The sequence below is a fragment of the Nelumbo nucifera genome, chromosome 3 (genome assembly GCF_055504915.1).
Source record: "Nelumbo nucifera cultivar China Antique chromosome 3, China Antique-T2T, whole genome shotgun sequence".
Lineage (NCBI taxonomy): Eukaryota > Viridiplantae > Streptophyta > Magnoliopsida > Proteales > Nelumbonaceae > Nelumbo > Nelumbo nucifera.
Window position 1 is genome coordinate 50,455,624 of NC_142651.1, and position 21,439 is coordinate 50,477,062.

The 21,439-nt window shown below is 43.1% G+C and overlaps 1 protein-coding gene and 1 pseudogene across 1 annotated transcript; one reads left to right on the forward strand and one right to left on the reverse strand.

The window, feature by feature from the left end:
• The first annotated feature begins 9,226 nt into the window (after positions 1–9,226).
• Positions 9,227–15,551, forward strand: LOC104600821 (serine/threonine-protein kinase BLUS1 pseudogene; annotated as a pseudogene).
• A 1,678-nt stretch (positions 15,552–17,229) lies between these two features.
• On the reverse strand, positions 17,230–21,250 carry LOC148801211 (uncharacterized). The gene is made up of 3 exons (XM_088900340.1): positions 21,113–21,250; positions 18,902–19,336; positions 17,230–17,268 (listed from the first exon to the last, which is right to left on the reverse strand). The coding sequence occupies exons 1-3, from the start codon at positions 21,248–21,250 to the stop codon at positions 17,230–17,232; spliced, it is 612 nt and encodes a 203-aa protein (XP_088756466.1).
• Positions 21,251–21,439: the final 189 nt, after the last annotated feature.

Below are 21,439 nucleotides of genomic sequence, written 5' to 3' on the forward strand. Positions count from 1 at the left end.
GCCTCCTCTGCCTTACGAAAGCGAGTGGATCCCCAGACCGGTTTAAGCGTTGGATAACCAAGGTTTCGCCGAGAATTGGCCACCCAAAGCTTCCATGGGGAAAATGGGGTTGTGGGTATCGGTGGCGGATGCATCTGAGAACAATCAAATATGCATGAGCGGCAACAGCCAAGACAGGTACAGCAAATGCTCCAGTAGAAACTCCATTGAAGTCGGAGATGAATCAGTCCCTAAAAGGAGTCCGGATGAATCAGTTCCATGTTGTTTATGCAAATCCCTAAGAAATGGAAGTGGGAGATAAACTGAAACCGTAAAGCATATATAGCGATGATAGACTATAGTCACCTGAGATTTGTTGGATGGGTTTCTTTAGATGAAATCACAAGTGAGGGCTTTAAGAACTGCTGCCTCAACCAACCAGTTGCAATCGTTGAAGGTGCAGAGGTGGAAGAAGTTCAGAACCCGCGAATGAACAAGACGATGGTAAGAGGTTGGATGAGTGAGTTTCTTGAGGTTGAATGAATGGATCTTTTGAGATGAAATCGCAGATAAGAACTTGAAGAACTGCTGCCCTAACTAATTAGTTGCAATGGCGCTGAAGGTGCAGAGGTGTAGAAGAACCCTACCCGACTGAAGGTTGGAGATGGAGAGACCGGCGCATTAATGAGATGAGACAGGTTTTTCTTTTTGGTTTTTTGTTTTTTTTATTTCTGACATAAATATTAAAATAATAAATAAATTAGAGATGAAGAGACGGATGCATTAATGGATAGGTTTTCATTTTTGGTTTTTGATTTTTTATTTTTAATGCAAATATTAAAATAATAAATAATTGATGCCAAATTCCGAATTTTCCGTAAATAATAACTAACGGAAGAACAAAACGTTTGGAGTTGGGATGCAAAGCGCTTTAACTAGGCCAGATGTCAGCACACTGTTAAGTGCTTACTTAATGTGCTCACCTACAATGCTTACTACATCCGGAAGCTTTTAGAGTGACAAGTCATGCTAATACCAAGTGTCAGACGCCATTTCCCACCATCACAATCCACAATTGAAAGGTTTTCCGAAGGGGTCAATCATGACGGCGTTTGCAAGTTTTTATTCTGATTTCCGTGCTTATCACCTCACCATCTGAAATCCTTCTCTACCACTCTGCAACATCAGTCGTTTTACCCTATCTCGTTTGGCCTGATAGCTCTTCATTTCTTTATTATATTTAGACATATTACCATTTTTGTTTTTAATCTTATTAACTTGGTCAGAATTCGGAAGTGCAAACCTGCTTTGTTGACCAGTGGAATGGTCAGGGTTTGAGTCCCTGAGAATTTTGAATTCTATGGCGGCTTTCTTATTCCTTAAGATAACTTGAACTGATTTATTAGATTTTTCTCCTTGGTATGTTGACTCACCCTTGTGAATGTAAACTATTCTCTTGTTTATTAATTTTATGATTCTAGTCTACTAGAAGTTTTCTCTTGTGTGTCTTCTTTTTACATTATAAGATGTTAGAAAAGGATAGCTGGATGTTGGGGAGAATGGCTGAGAATTTGCAGTTTTATGGGACTCAACAACTACGTTGAGTCATGTTTGTGACACTTTAATTGTTTTCTTGTCTATAGGATTTAATTTTCTCATGTATTGAGTAATATCTATCTCACTATGTACAAGTTCTAGGATGATTCAAATTTTATAAAATACTAATCTTGTTTCAGATATTTGTTGCCATTATTGATTCTTCTTCAAATTTCCCCCACCGGTTTCTGAAACATTCTGTTTTGCAAATAATAGTAAACTAACCATACTCAGAAATCTACTATGGTTACTTCTCTCTTGCAAAAAAAAAAAAAGAAGTCTACAAAGGATGTTATAGGAATAAAAGAATTACTCTCCTATCATTTGATAGTTGCAAGTATATATGTTTTTCCATGCATTTTAATTTTGAATTTACAAATTAGATTAAGGATTTCTCATTTCACTCTACTGAGAATTGGCGGAAACTTAGGTTTGTTATGTTAATATTCTACTCATCAAAGGTAAGTATGGAAAGAAATCTTAGAAACAAGAAACTAGAGGAAAGGAGTGAAATACTGTTCTCTCTTTCTGATGGTATGCAATTTGGAAGCTCCTAGCTAGAAGATTACCTGGACCTTAGTCGCGTAGCGAGTTGGACCAAGCTGCAAAACAAAGGATTAGACAACCCAAGGTGGCTAACCCGACAGGTCGCTCCAATGCTTAAGTTAGTATTGTACTCTGGTTGCGAACTAAAAGCTTGAATGCAAGTAAGCTAGTGAGCAGGTAATCGCGCGTACCTGAGTCTTGGGGGTTGATGCCCTTATATAACTGGGCTGCCATGGGTCTCACGAAACGTTCCCGAAATCCTCAGCCCGTGACGTAGGGATCCGTTCCGCTTTGGAAGGAGGGTAACATATCAAATAATAAGGCTCACCGTTTCCCTTCGATTTGGGCGAGGTGAGGAAAAGGCCTACAATTACGCGGCATAATCCCGAGAAGTTCGGAAACAACTGGCGAGCTTTTAGGTTCGGTTATATGGCACCATAGCGTATGTGGGTACCGAGGTGCTCCGACCCTGAAGTGACCGAACACCTAAGGTCCTGCGATCTGCTGATGTGGCACTACATGTTGATTTGCCGTCTAGCTGGCAGGCCACATCCACGTGTCCTTTACTTATTAGGTCGGGCCAAATCACCCCTCATCAATTGCCCCCCACTCCCCGTGCCTAGGGTCCTGACCCGGTGTGGGGAGTTCATGGTGAGCCCAGGTGGATTTGGCATGACTTCTAGCTGGTTTGGAGGGCGGCTCTTCGGTTGGACCTTCGTGACTCGTTTGGCTCTACCAGGGAATACCCTAGATCGCGTACTGGGTACGCGCGGATGCCACACTATTTATAAACTCTACGGACGTCAAATCGTGCACTCAATCGATTTCGATCTCGGGTGGTGTGCAGCCGGTTTTCATGGGAGCTGTCAGAGTCTCACCCTGTTGAGGTGAATGCCTTAGTGCGGGGTTCGGACACCAACCCGTCCAAGGCAGACTCACCTCGGCAGGAGAGCGAGGCTTCTGGCAAGGGGGCCTCCACTTTGCGTCGGGCTCGAGGACTAGACAGCTTTGGTCCTTCCATAATGACGGTTGACAGACTCCTATCTCTAGTAGCTCGGTACAACCTGCCTAACAACCTTGTGTACAGTATCCCTTTAGGAAAGTTTCCTTGGGACCACGGTCATGACGAGATCGTGGTGTTCGAGGAGCAGTCATAGCTGGGCTGCGTTTCCCACTTCACCCTTTTATCATCAAGGTCGTCAAATTTTTTGACATCGCCATAGACCAACTCCACCCCAACTCGATCCACAACATTGTAGGTACCATCTCCCTTTTCCACGATTATAACCGGCCTTTGACCCTCAACATTTTTTCTTCGATCTGCTCCATCAAAAAGAACTACGCCTGTGTCCTCTCGGAGCATAGGCAAAGTTACTACATGTCTCCTCGTCTTGGCTACAAAATTTTGCACGACCTTCCCAACAAAGTCCCGGCCTAGAAGAAGCACTACTTCGTAGTTTGTAATACTGCGGGGTGGCCATTTCTAACTTATTGAAGGCCTACCATTTAGGACCCCGACATCAGGTTAGACAAAGAGACACAGGAGGAAGTCTGATCTTGGGCGAAGCTCGGGTTGAAGTTCGAAAACTTCGTGTCCGAAGAGAAGCTCGTACAAGCCGGGCTAAGTCCTCCTAGTAGGTCACCATCTTGGTGCATGCACTTGTTTTCTTTTTCGCAGCTTGTCTTAATCTTGCGACTAATCTGATCGTTACCTTTTGTAGGAGCAATGGTTGATATCTTTGCTGCCGAGCTCTTCAGAAGCATGAAGAGGGGGAAGAAGAGGAAGGCCTCCAAGAAGGCCCGTCCCCTTGAGGTTGCCACCACATCCAATGTCGACACCGCTGCCCCTGAGAATCCTCCCGTTATTGACTTGGTCGAGGAAGACCAAGGTAGGGCTTTTCCACCTCACCTACCTAAGGAGACTCTAATGTCCGAGCCCCAGTCCACTCAAGTGGCCACCCCTTCGAGGGATGACTCCTCCCGGGCAGCTCAGAGCATTTTGACTACGAAGTTTGGCCTCAAGAGTAAGGATGCGGTCCTTGCCGAGGAGGTCATGCAATGGGCCGATCTACTGGTGGCTCAGCTCAGGGCCAGAGCGGCAACTCACTGTATGATGGTACGTATCTGATCCTTAGACTGTACTCTCTATTGCTCTTTCTTGGTACTTAGATTTTATTTCTTCCTTGGTAGGTGAACTCCGCAATTCACAGTCTAGCTTGCCAATCCGAGGTGTAGCTGAAGCGGGCCCTCTAGGCTGAAGAAACCTCTAGGAGTATTTAGCGTGAACTGGACTTAGCTTGTGGCAAGATTCATAAGCTGGAGAAGGATGTGCGAGCTCAAAAGGAGCTAATCGTGCTACTGAGGGAGGAGAAGAAGAAGCTCAAGGGGGAAAGGGAGGCCCTCCAGAGGGAGAAGGAGAACCTCGAGGAGCTCATGAAGGAGCGCACGGAGATCTTCGACAACGTGATCAAGGACGCTAAGGTTCAGGCCGTCGAGGAGTATAAGTCTTCGGAGGAGCATCACAAATTAATGATCGAGACCAACACAACGGCCTATCGCAAGGGCTTTAAGCTTAGTAGGTGGCTGACACGGCGTGAGTTCCCCAAGCTTGACCTCAGTGCTATCACTACATCCAGAATCAACAAGGAGATGGCCGGGGAGGCTGCTAAGGACCCGGACTCCGAGGAGGAGAGTGACGACGATCTCCTCGGTGATGAGACAACGGAGGAGGGAGATAGAGACGCTACTGCCAAGGATTGTATGGAGACCGACAAATCAGCATGTAGTGCCACGCCAGCAGATCGCAGGACCTCGGTATCTGCCTAATGAACCATGAATGGAAGCATGGTAGGATTTCCCTGACCATGGCAAGGTAAGCTGCCATGGTTGAATCACGAGCTTCATAGTCACCATTGACTTGGTTTACTATCAGCTGAGAATCGTTGCACGCGACGAGGTGTTTTACACCCATTTCTTTCACTAGACTTAGCCCGACAATCAATGCCTCGTACTCTGCTTCATTGTTCGACGCCTGAAATCCGAACCAGAGAGCATATTCCAACTTCACCTCGCTCGGGTCGTACAGTATCAGTCCAGCACCACTTCCTCGTTAGTTAGACGCCGTCTACGTGGAGGATCCAGGGCTCTTCGTCCCATGTCGATCCTACCCTGATCGGGACCGGTGCCATCCTAGTTGATGCCTCCGACACGTTAGCAGGCTCAGTCAACCCAGGGGATGGCGTGCTGAATGTGCATTATGCTACGAAGTCCACCAAGACTTGGGCTTTGATCGCTGGGCATGGCTCAAACCGGATGTCGTATTCGCTCAACTCGATGGGCCACTTTGTCAATCTACCCGACACTTCAGGCTTAAGCAAGATATGCCTTAGATGTTTGTTGGTGAGGACAACAATTGTATGGGCTTGGAAGTACGGACGTAGTTTCCAAGTTGCTACCACTAGCGCGTATGCTAACTTTTCGATGTCGGGATACCTAGTCTTCGCATCCTGCAACACTTTGCTTACGTAGTAGACAGGCCATTGGACCCGGTTTACTTCTCTGATTAATACCAAACTGACCACCCCGTCACTCACAGAGAGGTACAGCTTCAGTTCGTCACCTTCCTCAGGTTGAGTCAAAACCGGTGCGGTACTTAGGTACTTTTTCAACTCATCAAACGCGAGCTGGCACTCCTCAGTCCATACGAAATCTTCATTCTTTTTCATTGCTTTAAAGAAAGGTAGGCACCGACCCACCGATTTAGACATAAACTGGTTTAGGGCGGCCACCCGGCCTGTTAGTCTTTGAACCTTCTTTATTTTCTGGGGCGGTCCCATATCTAATACGGCCTTGATTTTATCTGGGTTGGCTTCAATGCCACGTCGGTTCACTATGTAACCGAGGAATTTGCCCGACGTGACCCTGAAGACACACTTGTTCGGGTTGAGCTTTATGTTGAATTTTCTCAAGATTTGAAAAACAAAATTTAAATCGTCAATTAAGGAGTTTGAATACTGGGTCTTCACGACCATGTCGTCAACATAACATTCAATTTTATTACCAATCAATGGTTCAAAAAATTTGTTTACAAGTTGCTCCAACGTTTTTTAAACCAAAGGGCATGACTTTGTAATAGTACAGCCCTAGTTCAGTTACAAAAGCGGTCTTGTCCTGGTCGGCTATGTCCATCCTAATCTGGTTGTAGCCGGAGTGGGTGTCCAATAAAGCTTAGCAACTCGTGCCTCAAGGTCGCGTCTACCAGGCGGTCTATTCTGGGAAGGGGGAAGTAGTCCTTCGGGTAGGCTCTGTTCAGGTCGGTGTAGTTGACGCACATGCGCCACTTTCCGTTGGCTTTCTTCACCATCACAGGGTTGGCCACCCAGGTCGGGTAATGGACCTCCCTAACGAAGTCTGCGGCGAGAAGTTCCCCAACTTCTTCATCGACTACCCTCCACCGCTCTGGGGTGAGGTTGCATTTTCTTTGTCTAATTGGCCTGACTAAAGGGCCCACATTTAACTTGTGAGTAATCACACTAGGCTGGGTATTTCTGGCGTGGACCAAGCAAAAACATCTAAATTATTATGTAAAAAACTTACTAGTTGTGTTTAGTGCGGTTCGTTTATCAGAGCACCAATCTGGAGTGTCTTGGTCAGCTCGATTTCGGAAACCGGTATATGGACTATCTCCTCCATCGGGGCAGCTCACTCCTCGGTGTAGTCTGTTGGTTGCTCCTGGGCTTATCTTTCAAGTTCCCCCTTTGAGAAACCGGGGTAGTGTGTTGGTCGTCGATCCTACCCCGAGGTGGGGTTCGGCCCCTAGGAGGGATCGGAACCTATGAATTTCCCTCACCCCAACGAGAAGATCGGTGAACACTCTGATGAGGTTGCTGGTTTTGTGTCTAATTCTGGTACTGACCTGGTTGCTGGTTCGACTGCAGTGGTGGAAGTTGCTGTTGGTATTGCTAGTACAAAAAGTATTGCTGAAGTTGTTGGAACTGATGCATTTGTTGCATCTGAATCTGCATGGTTCTGGAACTTTGAACTAAATCATCGAACTGGTGATGCCTTACCCCAGGAGGAATCACCGAGGGTTCTGAGAAAGTGGTGTTTACCTAGGGCAGCGGGACGTTTATCTGCTGACTTGTCTGTTGCATCGACACAGTGGGGACCCCTAAGGCAGTGAGGGGGATGGTGAACTGCCCAATAGTCATTGAAGGGCCTTGGGGGAGTGATGCTGGGTGGTCCTGCCCCCCAGTGACGCTCATGTCGATGCTCTTGCCGATGTTGCTTGAAGATGCCATTGAGAGAGTAAGGTGATGGATGAGGTGTAAGGTTGACCTTTTGATCAGTTTCCCATAGACGACGCCAATTGATGGTACGCGATCTGGAAGCTCCTAATTGGAAGATTACCTGGACCCTAGTCGCGTAGCGAGCTGGACCAAGCTGCAAAACAAAGGATCAGAGAACCCGGGGTGGCTAACCCGGCGAGGTCGTCCGAAGCTTAAGTTAGTATTGTATTCTGGTTGCGAGCTGAAAGCTTGAATGCAAGTAAGCTAGTGAGCAGGTAATCACGCGTATCTGAGTCTTGGGTCTTGATGCCCTTATATAGCTGGGCTGCTGTGGGTCTCACGAAATGTTCCCGGAATCCTCGGCCCACGACATAGGGATCCTTTCCGCTTTGGAAGGAGGGTAGTGTATCAATTAATAAGGCTCACCGTTTCCCTCCGATTCGGGTAGGGTGAGGATAAGGCCTACAGTTACGTGGCATAATCCCGAGAAGTTCGGAAACAACTGGGGAGCTTTTAGGTTCGGTTATATGGCACCTCGGCGTACGTGGGTACCGAGGTGCTCCGAACCAGAAGTGACCGAGCACCCGAGGTCCTGTAATCTGCTGATGTGGCACTACATGCTGATTTTTCACCTAGGTGGCAGGCCACATCCATGTGTCCTTACTTATTAGGTCGGGCCAATTCACCCCTCATCACTTTCTTTGATGATCATCACTTTTTCTAGTCATGTAGCTTGTATCTATTTCCCTGAAAAAGAAAATGATTGCAAAGGGACATGATAACCTTAAAACCTCAGACTTGGCATCTTTATTCTTTTCACTGCATCAAACCTGGCATCTTAAGCAGTGCTAGATTATCTTCCCTTTGTCTAGCAAGTTTGAACCAAGTACTCCACCTACCATATTTCAAAGGTTATCCCAAATTTCTGCTTTCTCGAAGGTTTACAAGTTGCAATCATTTCAGGAGTAGACAGTTTTGAGGTCTGTACATTACCAAAATAAAGGCTTTGAGGCTTGTAAGCCTCTATTGTGATTGTATGGTTCTAAAATAAGAAATAATCCAAGTTAGGAAATATATATTAGGAACCAGGCAGTTATTCCATCGCCCCCCCCCCAAAAAAAAAAAAGAAAAAGAAAAGAGAAATGGAAAATAAAGGATTTAAGTTATTCTCTCTTCTTCTTCATGGTAGGTTCAACCATTCTCACAGAATCGGATAACCATACTTTCTTGTGAACAAGCTTGGCTTCATAACTTCATTCTTATCTAGTTGTCATTTCAGCCTTGACAGTAAGAACTTCATCTTGAAGACCTTTATTTTTATGGTAAGTAGACTTTCAGTTTCAGCAGTGATTCCTTTCAACCACAGATTTTTATTTATTGGTAAATACTTTTTGATAAATTATTTATTGGTAAAAATTCAACCATAGAGCTTCATCTGCATAAACTTAATTCCTATGTCAAGTCGGGTTTTTCAGTTTCTTTGGTGGTTCCCTGTCTTTTTACTCTATCATCCCTAAGTTGGAATTTACTATTGTAGGATCTCAGTAAGTTTTACCTATGACTGATTTTTGGTTGTTTTAAGATCCAAATGCAATTTGGATATATTTGGTGGCAATCATGATTGGTAGTTGATCTCTGTTTGTCTTGAATAGATCAGGTTCTGGTGTGTGAAATTGTCGCAATTGTTAAGATCTTGCTTTTCCTAGCTTATAAATAATGCTTAACATCTCCATTTTTTCTTTTGTCCTTTGGTTTTGTAAAAGCCCTTTTAGTATTGGTTGATTTTAGATATATGTCATCTTAAAGTTTTATTTGATTCTGTTTTTCATCCTCATCTTAAGATTCTGAAAGTTCAATCCAAGTGCTTTGTAAATAATATCTATTAACGATAAAAAAGTAATCTAAATTCGTTTTAGGATAAGATGTTTAAATCTCTAACAGGAAAATGAATGGAAAATGTAACCCACAAACTCTGTTAGCCTCTACTGCAAATATTGCTTGTTGAGAGTAAGTCTCCACATAAGGAGTAGATAATTCAGTATCAAAACATTTGTTGTTTTCTGGGATCCATGTGTCATTGTATGTGTATTTTATTTGAATTTTTAACTGCTAAGGACTAATTTTTATGAGTGGTCTTCTCTCCAAGTTGGATTTCTTTTGGGAGCCATGATGTATCTTGTTCCAAATTCTGTTTTGTGGAAAAGTGATTGCATATTCCCATTGGACACCATTTGACCCTCTTAATCTTGAAGTTGTCATCCATGGATCACACATCTACCTGAATTGATTCATGTTTGTACCCCAAGAGGTTGAAGGCTTCAGCACCACTTGTTTAACAGAACAAATAGTCATAGTTCAATTAAAGAAGAAAAGCATGTATAAGACCATGTGATGGAAAGAACAAAAAATGGTATGGATACAATAAGTTGGTATATTCAGTCATATACTGAACAGGTTCAGGAAGTATCAGGTAGAGGTTTAAGATGTAATAATAAGAATGTCTATTATTAACTGAATGAAATCTACAAGAGGCCAACAGCATGACCATGATCAAGATATTTACAGAAACTAGCTCAGTAATTCTGGGTCGTGTTAAACCCATTAGATCCTATTTAAAATTAGTTCCTTTGGTGGGTTCAAGGTCCAGATATCATCCTATTTCTACAAAACCAGACCTATTAACTAAAGAATCTGGTGCAAAATGTTTTCCATTTTGTAGATGAGGTTTTTCAATCTTTACAGTCATGAAACAGAACTTTGAGATTGATGTGGCACCTGTTTCTGTCCTTAAAACATTTTTACACTCATGCATTAGTCACTCTTTACAACTGCTAGCATATGCAGGTCTAATGGCTCCTATGTATTTATTTGTTTGAGCAAATCCAAGATCTATGAATAATTATCGTAACCTATTGTCTTAAATTCTAAAATACTTTTGCTTTTATGCTTCCAAAATTGCCATAAACTTATATTATCCTACATACCAATATTGTGGGTTAAATTAGCAAAGAAATGCACAGATTTTTTTTGGCTGCAAAATTAGGTAATACTGTTTTAGAAAGGTTTCATCCTTGTTTTAGAGTGTGAGAGGCATTCTTCAAGTGTACCACTTGTCTCTGGATCTTTAGTATAATGGTAAATTCTAAGGCCTTAGTCAATAAGAATCATCTTAGTGTTATTCTCTATCCTCTAATATATAGAAAAATCAGATAAAGGATAGAACCTTCTTATGACAAAGTTTCTTGTTCTTCTTCAATTTAATGTTATTGTGCTTCCACTTCTGATCTGTAACCTGTGTGCTGATCCTACATATCTCCAGAGTGGTAGGGCTAGATTTACTTGTCTGAATAATCTTTTAAATTCCATATTTGTTTCGTCAGATTTTTAATTCCATGTTAGAACATAGCTTATTAGCTCCCTTTTTTTGGCATATTTCTGGTTGTAGTTTCTGTTCAATGATATATATATATTTTTCCATCCATTACAATTTACATCTCTGTTTGAAAATGTCTTTAACACATCATCTTGATTATCCTCAGATAAAGGTTGTGTATTCACCTTTCAATGGAAATTCTGTCTTTGCATTTGATTCTTACAACTTGCCTGAATGGATGAATTATTATGCATAAATAGTACTTTTTTACCTTCCAAGAAAAATTAAATAGTATTTTCCATTATTTTTCCCCTTTCATTTTTCATTTATTTCAGCCATTGCTATGGACCTAGATGGCATTGTATACATCCTCTCCAATCTTGATGCTAATATCATACTTTCTGTGCTTGAAGTTTTTGCTATATGTAATTGGATTAAAACTGGAAATTGAAATTGCATAGTTGTCCTCACTCTGTTTATGTTACAAAACAATGACATGGTTGTAATGTTTCACCAATCATCACAGACCTATTTGATTGGATTGTGCTTCTCCATGGTACCACAAGGCCTGCCAAGTTCTAATGTCTGCAAAAGCTATTGGGTTAGAGTGGTTTTGTGGATGTATGGTTCATCATCATCATCCATGCCTTATCCCAACTATATGGGATCGACTCGCCAATCCATTCTATTTAAAGTCATATCCACTGTTAATAATTATTAGGGCTTAATATTGTGGATGCACGGTTACATTGGTTTAAATGCTTTGACTCTATTCCAGGAATTTGCAGGTACCGATGGTGCTGTGAAGTACATCTTTTGGATGTGGTCACATCTAAATGATTAATTAAACCATTGCATTTCTCATGTGGCTATACTGTCATTGGTAGTATCTTTTTAGGCTTTCTATTCAGGCTTGGGCTAGAAGCTCTGTAGCTAAGAGACATCCCACATGAAGATACATATCAAGTTCACTCAAACGAGTCAATGAGTGCCTGAATGGTAAAAGTCAACTCAGAAAATTAAAGAGTATTATTAAATTCTAATTGAGTAGTTGAGTTGAGTGAAAACAAGTTTTGGGTCGACCAATGAGTTCTGAACTGCAACACAAGTCCTTATTGCAGAAAACATAATTTCTATTCTTCCTTTCGGTAGGTTTTCTTGTTGAAACATCGATAGGGATAGATGCTCTGATCAGAACTTAGAACTCACAGAAGAAAATTCTTTTATATTTCTTGGTTAATTGGAGAAATAGTATTGTTCTGTTTTTTCTACGTTGAAGAATAGTACTTTGTTTGGAATAGGATGGAAATGGAGGCTCAGGAGAGGTGGGGAGTGAGATTTTGCACCCCATTTTGACGAAGTTTTGGGTTAATTTCATCGCAGAATCTGCTTCTATTCGTAGGGTGCAACTTGGGCGGGCCGAACCCAAGCCTGGACTAGCCCAACCTGCAATTTTACTTGGGCTGGGCCTGGGTCCAGAACTTTGGGTTTTCACATACATAGATTGCATACATAAAAACATACATACACACATGTTTGTCAAATTTCATTGCAGACCAGACCTGGGTTGAACAAATTGGGTCTTGATCTTGGGCTCAGTCTGGGCTTGGGCCTTAGACCCAATTTTTTAGGATTGGGCCTACATAGACCTTAAACATGGCCCAGCCCGCCTACCCGACTTGCACTTGCAACCCTATCCATTAATATTTGTGCATCCAGAGTCTGTAACCTGTAATCCAAAGATTCCAAACGCATCTCTCTCTCTCTCTCTCTGGTTAATGGCCAAGGCGTAAAATTAATACTCAGGCAGGTTTGGTCCATCTACACCGTCTCAGATTGGACTCCTACAGATCACAGTCCTAGAAGATGGACTTTAGGCTATCCGTTGTACATAAAGCACATGTGAACGTGAAGAAGTCCTTTACTGAGCTCACGAGATTTCCCCCTCCCCTTCCTCAGTCTTTAGCTTAAAGAGAGATGTCGACTGATTCCAGCACTTTTTTAGTTTTTACGGTGGAGCGATTACTTGGTGGCCGTTTGATATAACAGCCATGTGGTTGGGCTCAATCTGAGTGCTCCACTCCTTCGTCTTTTAATCAATAAATCATTCATTCAGTCCAACAGTTAAGCTGAGCACTTAACTGTAATAACGGCTCAAGTCCGCTACCTGTCACTAGAGGAGAGTAGTTCACAGCCTCAGCCTAAGACCATCTTTGTCAACTGTAAGCTGAAACTTCCATACTTGAGAGAGACGGCTTTAAAAGCCTGTAACAAGTAAGACCATCTTTGGCTCTCTTTCGCCATAAAACTTAAAAGAGCAGAGCAGCTCACCTTCACGAGCTCACCTTTAGAGATACAACTGTATGCCTTTAACGGCCTATCACATTCACATATTCATGGCTCTTCTTTCTCAGTCCTTCACAAGAAAAGTGACTAGAAATTAACATTCCCAATCTGTCCTTCTTCTTCATTTAAAGCTCCAAATTTCTCAGTGAAACCCGTCCCAACAATCCATTTGTATTCTGAAGAGAGAAACTAAGTTTAGAACCCACGCATCCATGGCTCAAGACAACATGGAACCTCGACAGCAGACTCAATACCCTCTCAACCCGAGCTCCTACAAAATATTTGCAGTGATTGGAGATGGGGTAAGTGCAATTGTCTACAAAGCTTCCTGTCTGCCCATGAACTCATCCACTGTGGCAATCAAGGCAATTGATCTTGATCGATCCAAGGCCGACTTTGATGATATAAGAAGGGAAGCCAAAACTATGTCCCTACTCTCTCACCCAAACATCCTAGGAGCCCATTGTTCATTCACAGTTGATCGTCGTCTATGGGTGGTGATGCCCTTCATGTCTGGTGGGTCTCTTCAATCTCTCATGTCTACATCTTTTCCTGATGGTTTGCCTGAGCCTTGCATAGCTATTGTTCTAAGAGAAACCCTTAATGCTCTCATGTATCTCCATGGACAAGGCCAGCTCCATCGAGATATCAAAGCTGGTAACATCCTTGTTGATTCAGATGGTTCAGTTAAGCTCGGTGACTTTGGTGTCTCTGCTTCAATCTATGAACCTAGTCCATCTTGCTCATTGCCATCTTCTTTAAAATTCAACGATGTGGCAGGTACTCCTTATTGGATGGCACCAGAAGTGATACATTCACATAATGGGTACAGTTTCAAGGCTGATATTTGGTCATTTGGGATTACTGCTTTAGAGCTTGGACACGGTCGACCTCCTTTGTCTCATCTTCCACCTTGGAAGTCTCTGATGATGAGATTCACCAACCGATTCCGGGATTATGAAAAGAACAAGAGCTACGAGACAGATAAAAATAAAAAGTTCTCAAAGAATTTCAAGGAGATGATCAAGGCTTGTCTGAACCAAGATCCATCCAAGAGACCCACTGCAGAAAAATTGTTGAAACATCCATTCTTCAAGAACTGCAAGAGCTCAGACTTCCTCATCAAGAACCTGTTGCAAGGATTGCCAACAGTTGAGGAGAGGTATAAGAAAATTAAACAAGATCATCCTCCACCAATCATCTACTTTGAGGAAACCCACCATGAAGAGTATACTGAAGAATCCAAGCATAGGAGGATAAGTGGGTGGAACTTCAATGAGGAAGTCTTAGAGTTTGATCCTATTTTCCCCACTGAGAAAGAAGAAAGTTCCTCTCAGTCTCAAACTGCAAATGAAGACTCTATTGTCAAGCGAGTACAGTTTGGTGGAAAACTAATCATCAATGAACATGATCTATCTCCAACACCTTCAACTCAGATTAAGGATGAAACTGACGATGAACATGCCAAACAGAGTGAGGTTACAGTTGCAGATAACAAAGAGATCAATGAGACCATTTTGACCACATCAAGCAATATTAATCTTGACTCTGGTAAACATGAAGGCAAAGTAATCAACCATGGAATTCAACAAGGTAAAGCTGAACCTATCTATGGTGATTTAGGTAAACAATTGAACATCCAACAAATGGAAATCAATGGAAGTTTTAATCCAGCATGTCTACATGAAGGACCAACAAAGTTGAATTGGCCTACCTTAGTTAGTGGACTGGAATTCCTTCAACAAAGTTTGGATGAGGAAAGGGATATGGTTACGGCTGTGGTGGATAGAATTCGTATAGAGGGAATTGGGTTTGGTGCCAGTCATGAAGAACACTGCAACTGGCTAAGAAGGGAACTCGAGGCAGCAAAGAAGAGGGTCAGCTTCCTGGAAGAGCAATTAGAAAGATTGACTACAATCCAGCCTGCCAGCCCCAACTCCAACAACAACACTAGTAGAAGCAATGGCAACGGTGCAAAGTAGCCTCAGTAAGCATGGAAATTTTTTCTTTTATTTTCTTCATCATCATCTAAGCTGTCTTAACTATATGGGGTTAGTTACATGAATCCTGTTTCACCATTCTGTTCTGTCCAAGTCCATGTCGATTGTCAAATTGTGAGTACTTAAATCATTTCTTACCATTTCAACCTATGTGCTTTTCAGTTTGCCCCTAGCTCTTCTAAGTTCTAATCCCTTCAACTTGCAACAGATCACTTCTTCTAGGCTTAGTTTGTGAAGAGAACAAATGTAAACATGTACAGTGCAAATACAGGGTTTAGGAATACAAAATACAAGGTTGTGCATTGTGCATATTTGTATTTGTACTCTTCCCAATCTGAGCTATAGCTTTTTGGTTGTTTTTATATATGTAAAGCAAGCAGCCTCTATAGCATGCATCAATCACCATCTGGTCTTTGTTTGTTATGAATTTACATCAAGCAAAAAGGGATAGCATTCCAAATCTGCTGGTTACCTAAGAGAAGGATCCAACAATAGGAATGCAACTTTGAGCATGTGAGTACAGACTGCCACATGAATACAGTGTGCAGTCTATATTTACAAACTAGAAATTTAGTTAGGTTTGAGTTGGCAAATTTAGATTTTGATATTAGTTTTGGTTTAAGCTAAGGTCTATTATTTAGGGTTGGTCTTGAGTTGTCCCTTAACCTAATCCAATCCATCTAATTTACACCCCTACTTTATTAAAGAAAACCAAAAGGGGTTAAGAGATTTAATGGAAATGGAGGAATTTAATGGGGGAGGGGAGAAACTACAAACACTGAAAATTGGAGAGAGAGAGAGAGAGAGAGATTTAAGAATGATCTTATTAGAGAAAGAAATGATGGATTTTGTCAAAGACAATTAAGACTCATGAAGGCTTTGATTTTTATATCTTTAATAATTTGATTTAAAAATAAATAACCACATGTGTGAACATGAGACAGTCCCCTCACCTCCACTCCTTCCTGTTTCTAAAGGGCCGTTTAGGAGGGCTTTAGCATTGATACAGTTGTGTTGTGTTGATTGAGCCACTTTGGAGAAGCTACCAAAAATAGCTTCATTGGAAATTGGATTCTCAGCTCATGTAAGTGTATTTTTCGCTTTTCAGGTTTTTCACCAAACATGACTTCACTGTTATTAGTGTGGAGCCTACCTTGCGATGCCAAAAGCCGAGTTCAGATCTGCGCCCCACAACATCCCACAGCACATCCCCGCCATGTATTGGGAACATCTCCCAATGATAGTACCAGAAATGATGATGTCATCATCGGGAGATGTTCTCAATACACAGTGGGGATGTGCTGTGGGACGTTGTGGGGCGCCCTCTTGTGGGGTGCAGATGTGAACTCCCAAAATCCCTCCCAAATGAGCCCGAATCTCCTACACTCACATTGGTGTGTGCGGGGGTGCTCTTCCATTCAAGATTTTACACATCAGCCAACACAAATTCAAATTTTCACATGTGCGAAGTTATTTAATGGCATGGTGGTGTCTTCTCTTGATTCCTATTTTCTTATTTTTAAATATAAAAGTAAAAGTAAAAACGAAAAAAAATACAATTTATCCACCCATTTCCAAACAAAGGAAAATGATTGTAGAGAAACCCCTTCTTCTTCTTCTTCTTCGGTAGGGGCAAGAACAAGAATATAAATCTTACCAAGAAGCTTGAGTGGAAAGAGAAATTATGAAAAATCTTTAATAAGTCGAATTGAGTTTTTAGATCTTAATATCTTATCAATTGGAACAAAGATGCTTCAAAACTATCGTCTGCTGTTGTAGAGTTCTACTTTGCAAAAAATGAGAAGACACTTTCCATGAATTTCTAGGATGCCCAAATCTTAAGGCAGAGAGCTTGCTTTAATGTAGGGAAGCTCAAAACAAAGACCACCTCAACCCCAACCCACAACACCATAGAATATCCGAAAGTCTGCAGATTTTGAGCACAGAAACCAGTACGGCTTGAGCACAGAAACCAGTATGGCTGCCGCATCCCTCTTGTCTTATAGAAACAAAATCTTTACTAAACAATATATCCTTATAAAACGAATCAATTTCTTAAGCCCCTTACACTTTTGGGCTGAAGTGGTTAGGAATCAAGGTTCTATTTCAAATGGTTGTTCCCACTGTCTGAATCATTCACCTGTAAAAGCCAGCAATGTTTAAATTGAAAATCCAGAAGACCTCCAAAATTATCTGCAACACCAGAGAGTGGTTATTGAGGTCAAGAGGTAAACATAGGTTAAGCCTCTGCAACATAGGAATTTTTCCTGGCTGATGAAGAAAGTCCTAGGGTTTTTCCCTTTGCTTTGCTTTTCCTACGTCCACGTTGGAGTCTGAGTTTTTAGGCAACAAACTGACCTAAATTTGGGTTAAGCTTGGATTGATTGAGACCTCGATAACCCAATCCTGTCCTGAGCCTAACCCGATCCAAGATTGCCTAAACAAAAGTTAATTTTGTCACTAGATTGCCCTTTCTTAAAATCACTCAACCCAACTCTTTTTCCTTCTCCCTCTATCTTTAGTGTTTCAAACCATCTCACTCTCTCCACCCTTACAAGCAACAACATTTAAGTTTGCACTCTCTCTATATTGTTGCCTCTTGGTGATACTTGGTGCCACCGACCACGCTGCCATAACTCTCATCGACAATAAACTTTAACACGCCTCCAATAACTTTCAATTGAAGTGGCATTTGTTATAGCTTCCCTCTCTCTTGTGTTTTAGTTGATACTTGTTTGTTCGACTAGATGAGAGTCTAGATTTAATTAACTTCTTACAATTCAGCTTCTTTTTGCAAGTTTTCCAATATAGTCTCCAACGACTCTTAATTGACAATTAGAAGCTATAGAACCCACTTAAAAGCCCTCGAATTGGAACCTTTATCTCTTTGATATTGATGGTAGAGGCCAAGTTGGTTGTGTTCTATCTTTTTGCTGATGTAGTCTTTTCCCTTCCCTTTTTTTATGGTTATGTAAATAACCCGGTATGCCGAGCCTAAAACCATGTACGAATCTTTAATCAATGAAAAGGATGCCTTTTTGGTTCCCAGCTCTTGTAATTCTTTTTATTTTGTTGAAAGTAATTGTAAGCCTCGGTCTCATTCTGGCCGAGGTTAAGGGTAGCCAAGGTCTTTCGTCGTTGGTTTTAACTGGCCGAAGTGCTTTTCAAGCTTTCATCTCCCTGGGGATGCTCAGTTACACTTGGTCTCAGGGAGCTTTTTGCTCTTTGCAGCTAGTTGTTCCTCAGCTAGCTCTGATCTAACGGTTTGTCAGCAGGGTGCACGGAGTTTGGTGATCACCCTCTGGCCTTAGGAGGCGGGAGCGTTCTTCTCCACTTTGGGCTCTGGCCAACGATTGGCCGAGTCAGCTTGTTTGTCCGGCTATGTACTGTCGAGCTGTGCGTTATCAGCTCTGGCCATTCAAAGGTCAATCGAGTCAGTGCACGGGCATTCCACCCGTTATGAGTTCGGTTGGGTGTCATGCATTGAGCGGTGTGCGTTGTGTAGTGTGTGTCGTGCAGTTTGTGTGTGTGGTGTGTGCCATGTGGTATGTGTGTGCAGTGTGTTGAACAATCACTTTGTAAAAAAAGGCTCTTTATTGATTGTTGACTTATTGATAGTACATTTGAAGGTTCCCAGTATTCCAACTCCTCTATATGGGCCTGCCGTTGAGGTCTTCTAGCCTGTAGGTACTGGGTCAGATCACTCTGGCAACTCTATAGGGTCCTTCCTAGTTCGGTCCAAGCTTTCCTTCTCCTGGAGAGGGTACTATGACCTTTCGAAGAACAAGATCACCGCTTTTGAACTCCCTTCTTCGGACTTTGGAATCACAGTATTTGGCCATCCTTTGCTGCTGCACAACCATTCTAAGGTGTGCTCGGTCCCGTGCTTCTTCCACCAGGTCGAGCTCTGCGTGGAGGTCTTCATCGTTCTGCTCCTTGTCATAGAATTCGGTCCAAAGAGTTGGTGATCCTATTTCCACAGGGATCATGGCTTCAGCCCCATAGGTTAGGCTAAATGGTGTCTCTCTGGTTGTTGTCCGTAGAGTGGTCCTGTATGCCCAGAGAATGCTCAACAACTCCTCGTCCCACCTTCCCTTAGCCTGGTCAAGTCTGGTTTTCAGTGTAGTCCTGTGGTCGATCTTCAGGTCGGTGCAGAGCGCTTCGAACTTCCGGTTAGTGAATTGCACGCCGTTGTCAGGGATGAGAACCTAGGGAACACCGAAGTGGCAAACAATACCTTGCTAGAAGAAATTTCAGGCATTATGAGCGGTAATGCGTGCAAGGGATTCGGCTTCCACCCACTTGGTGAAATAGTCCACGGCGACTAGGAGGAATCTCTTTTGCCCGACTGCGGTAGGGAAGGGTCCGAGGATGTCCATTCCCCACTACGCGAAGGGCGACAGGCTGATGATCGGCTTTAGGGGAACCGCTGGTTGGTGGTGGAGATTTGAGTGTCTTTGGCAGCGATCACACCTTTTGACGAGCTGGGATGCATCCTGTTTCATGGTCGGCCAATAGTAACCCTGCTGGAGTGCCTTGTGAGCCAAAGTTTGGGCGCCGGGGTGATCACCGCAGATACCTTTGTGTATCTCTCTGAGGAAGTAGTCGGCCTCAGAAGGGGGGAGACACCTTATGTAGGGGAGAGTGTGTGATCGACGGCAGAGTTGTCGCTGGATAAGGCAATACTAGGTTAACCTATGTGCGAGTTTCTTGGCTTCTGCTTGGTCTTCTAGTAGTGTGCTGTCCTGTAGATACTGTACTATTGGATCCATCCAGGACAGACCTTGTTGAACCAGGAGGACGATGAGAGTCGTTGGTGATATGTTGGGTTGGGCCAACACGTCTATCCGTGTCGTTGAGCCAAGATTGGTCTACGGCAAGCTTGCCAGCTTTGATAGTGCATTAACTTGGATGTTTTTGGCTTAGGGGATCTGTTGTATAACAAAGTGGTCGAGCCGTTGGATGAGCTCTTACACCTTTTGTAGGTAGCTCTCCAAGGTGGGGGTCCGTGTCTCGAACTGGCCGTGGATCTAGTTGACCCCTAGCTAGGAGTTGCTGAAGGTTTCAACGTGCCGAGAACCGAGGTCTAGGGCAAGTTGGAGTCCAGTGATCATATCTTCATACTCTACTTCGTTGTTAGAGGCCTTGAACTCGAACCTGAGGGCGTGATCCAACACCATGTTATTTGGGCCGAAGGGTCCATATCTACGATGCTGGGGCTGGGTCTTGAGTGGTGAAGCTACACTCTGCCAAGAAGTCAGTCAAGGCTTGGGCCTTGATGGTTGGCTGAGGTGCATACTCGATGTCGAACTCGCTCGGTTCCACACTCCACTTGACTAGGCGGCCAAATGCTTCTAGCCTCTGTAACACTTACTTGAGAGGTTGGTCAATAAGCACATAGACGCTGTGGGCTTAGAAGTACAGCCTGAGCTTTCTTGTCATGGTGACTAGGGCCAAAGCAATCTTCTCTAGGTTTGTATATCGGGTTTCCACACTGTTGAGAACCTTGCCGGTGTAGTAGATTGGCCTCTGTACCCGATCTTCCTCTTAACCAGTACCGAGCTAACCACCTCATCTCCGGCCGAGAGGTAGAGCAACAACTCATCCCCAGGGCTCAGCTTTGTGAGGAGAGGTGACGAGCTTAGGTACCTCTTAAGCTGCTAGAAGGACCATTCACATTCCTCGGTCCATTAGAAGTCCTTCACTTTCTTTAAGGCCTTAAAGAAGGGCATGCATCGGTCCGCGGACTTAAACATGAACCTACTGAGGGCGGCTACTCGTCTGGTGAAACACTACACTTCTTTGTGGGTCCAAGATGACTACATGTTGAGGATGGCTTGGGTCTTCTCTAGATTAGCTTTGATTCCTCGCTATGTAACTATGAACCCTAGGAAATTTCCGGAGCCAATCCCGAAAGCACATTTGGTCAAGTTCAACTTCATCCTGTATTGTTTGAGGGTGCCGAAGACTTCCTTGAGGTCAACCAGGTGGTGCTCGGCCTTCTTGCCTTTCATGAGCATGTCATCAACATACGCTTCGACAGTGCGGCCGAGCTGATCTTTGAACACCTCGTTCACCAGCCGTTGATAAGTAGCACCGGCGTTCTTGAGGCCAAATAGCATGGCCTTATAGTAGTAAAGTCAGCTGTCTGTGATGAAGGCGGTCTTCTCCTGATCACCGGGATGCATTTGGACCTGATTGTAGCCTAAGAAAGCATCCATGAAACTCAGGAGTTCATGCCCCGCCGTTGCATCGACGAGTTGGTCAATCCTCGGCAGAGGGAAGTTGTCTTTGGGACAAGCTTTGTTCAG

What these genes read in the sequence shown, in the direction of transcription:
- LOC148801211 (XM_088900340.1), bottom strand. Translation starts at nt 21,250, where the DNA reads ATGCTATTTGGCCTCAAGAACGCCGGTGCTACTTATCAACGGCTGGTG. An exon ending in AGAAGGCCGAGCACCACCTG is followed by an intron (nt 19,337 to 21,112) that starts GTTGACCTCAAG and finishes GGTGTTCCCTAG; the next exon opens with GTTCTCATCCCTGACAACGG. An exon ending in GTGATCTTGTTCTTCGAAAG is followed by an intron (nt 17,269 to 18,901) that starts GTCATAGTACCC and finishes TGGCTTTTACAG; the next exon opens with GTGAATGATTCAGACAGTGG.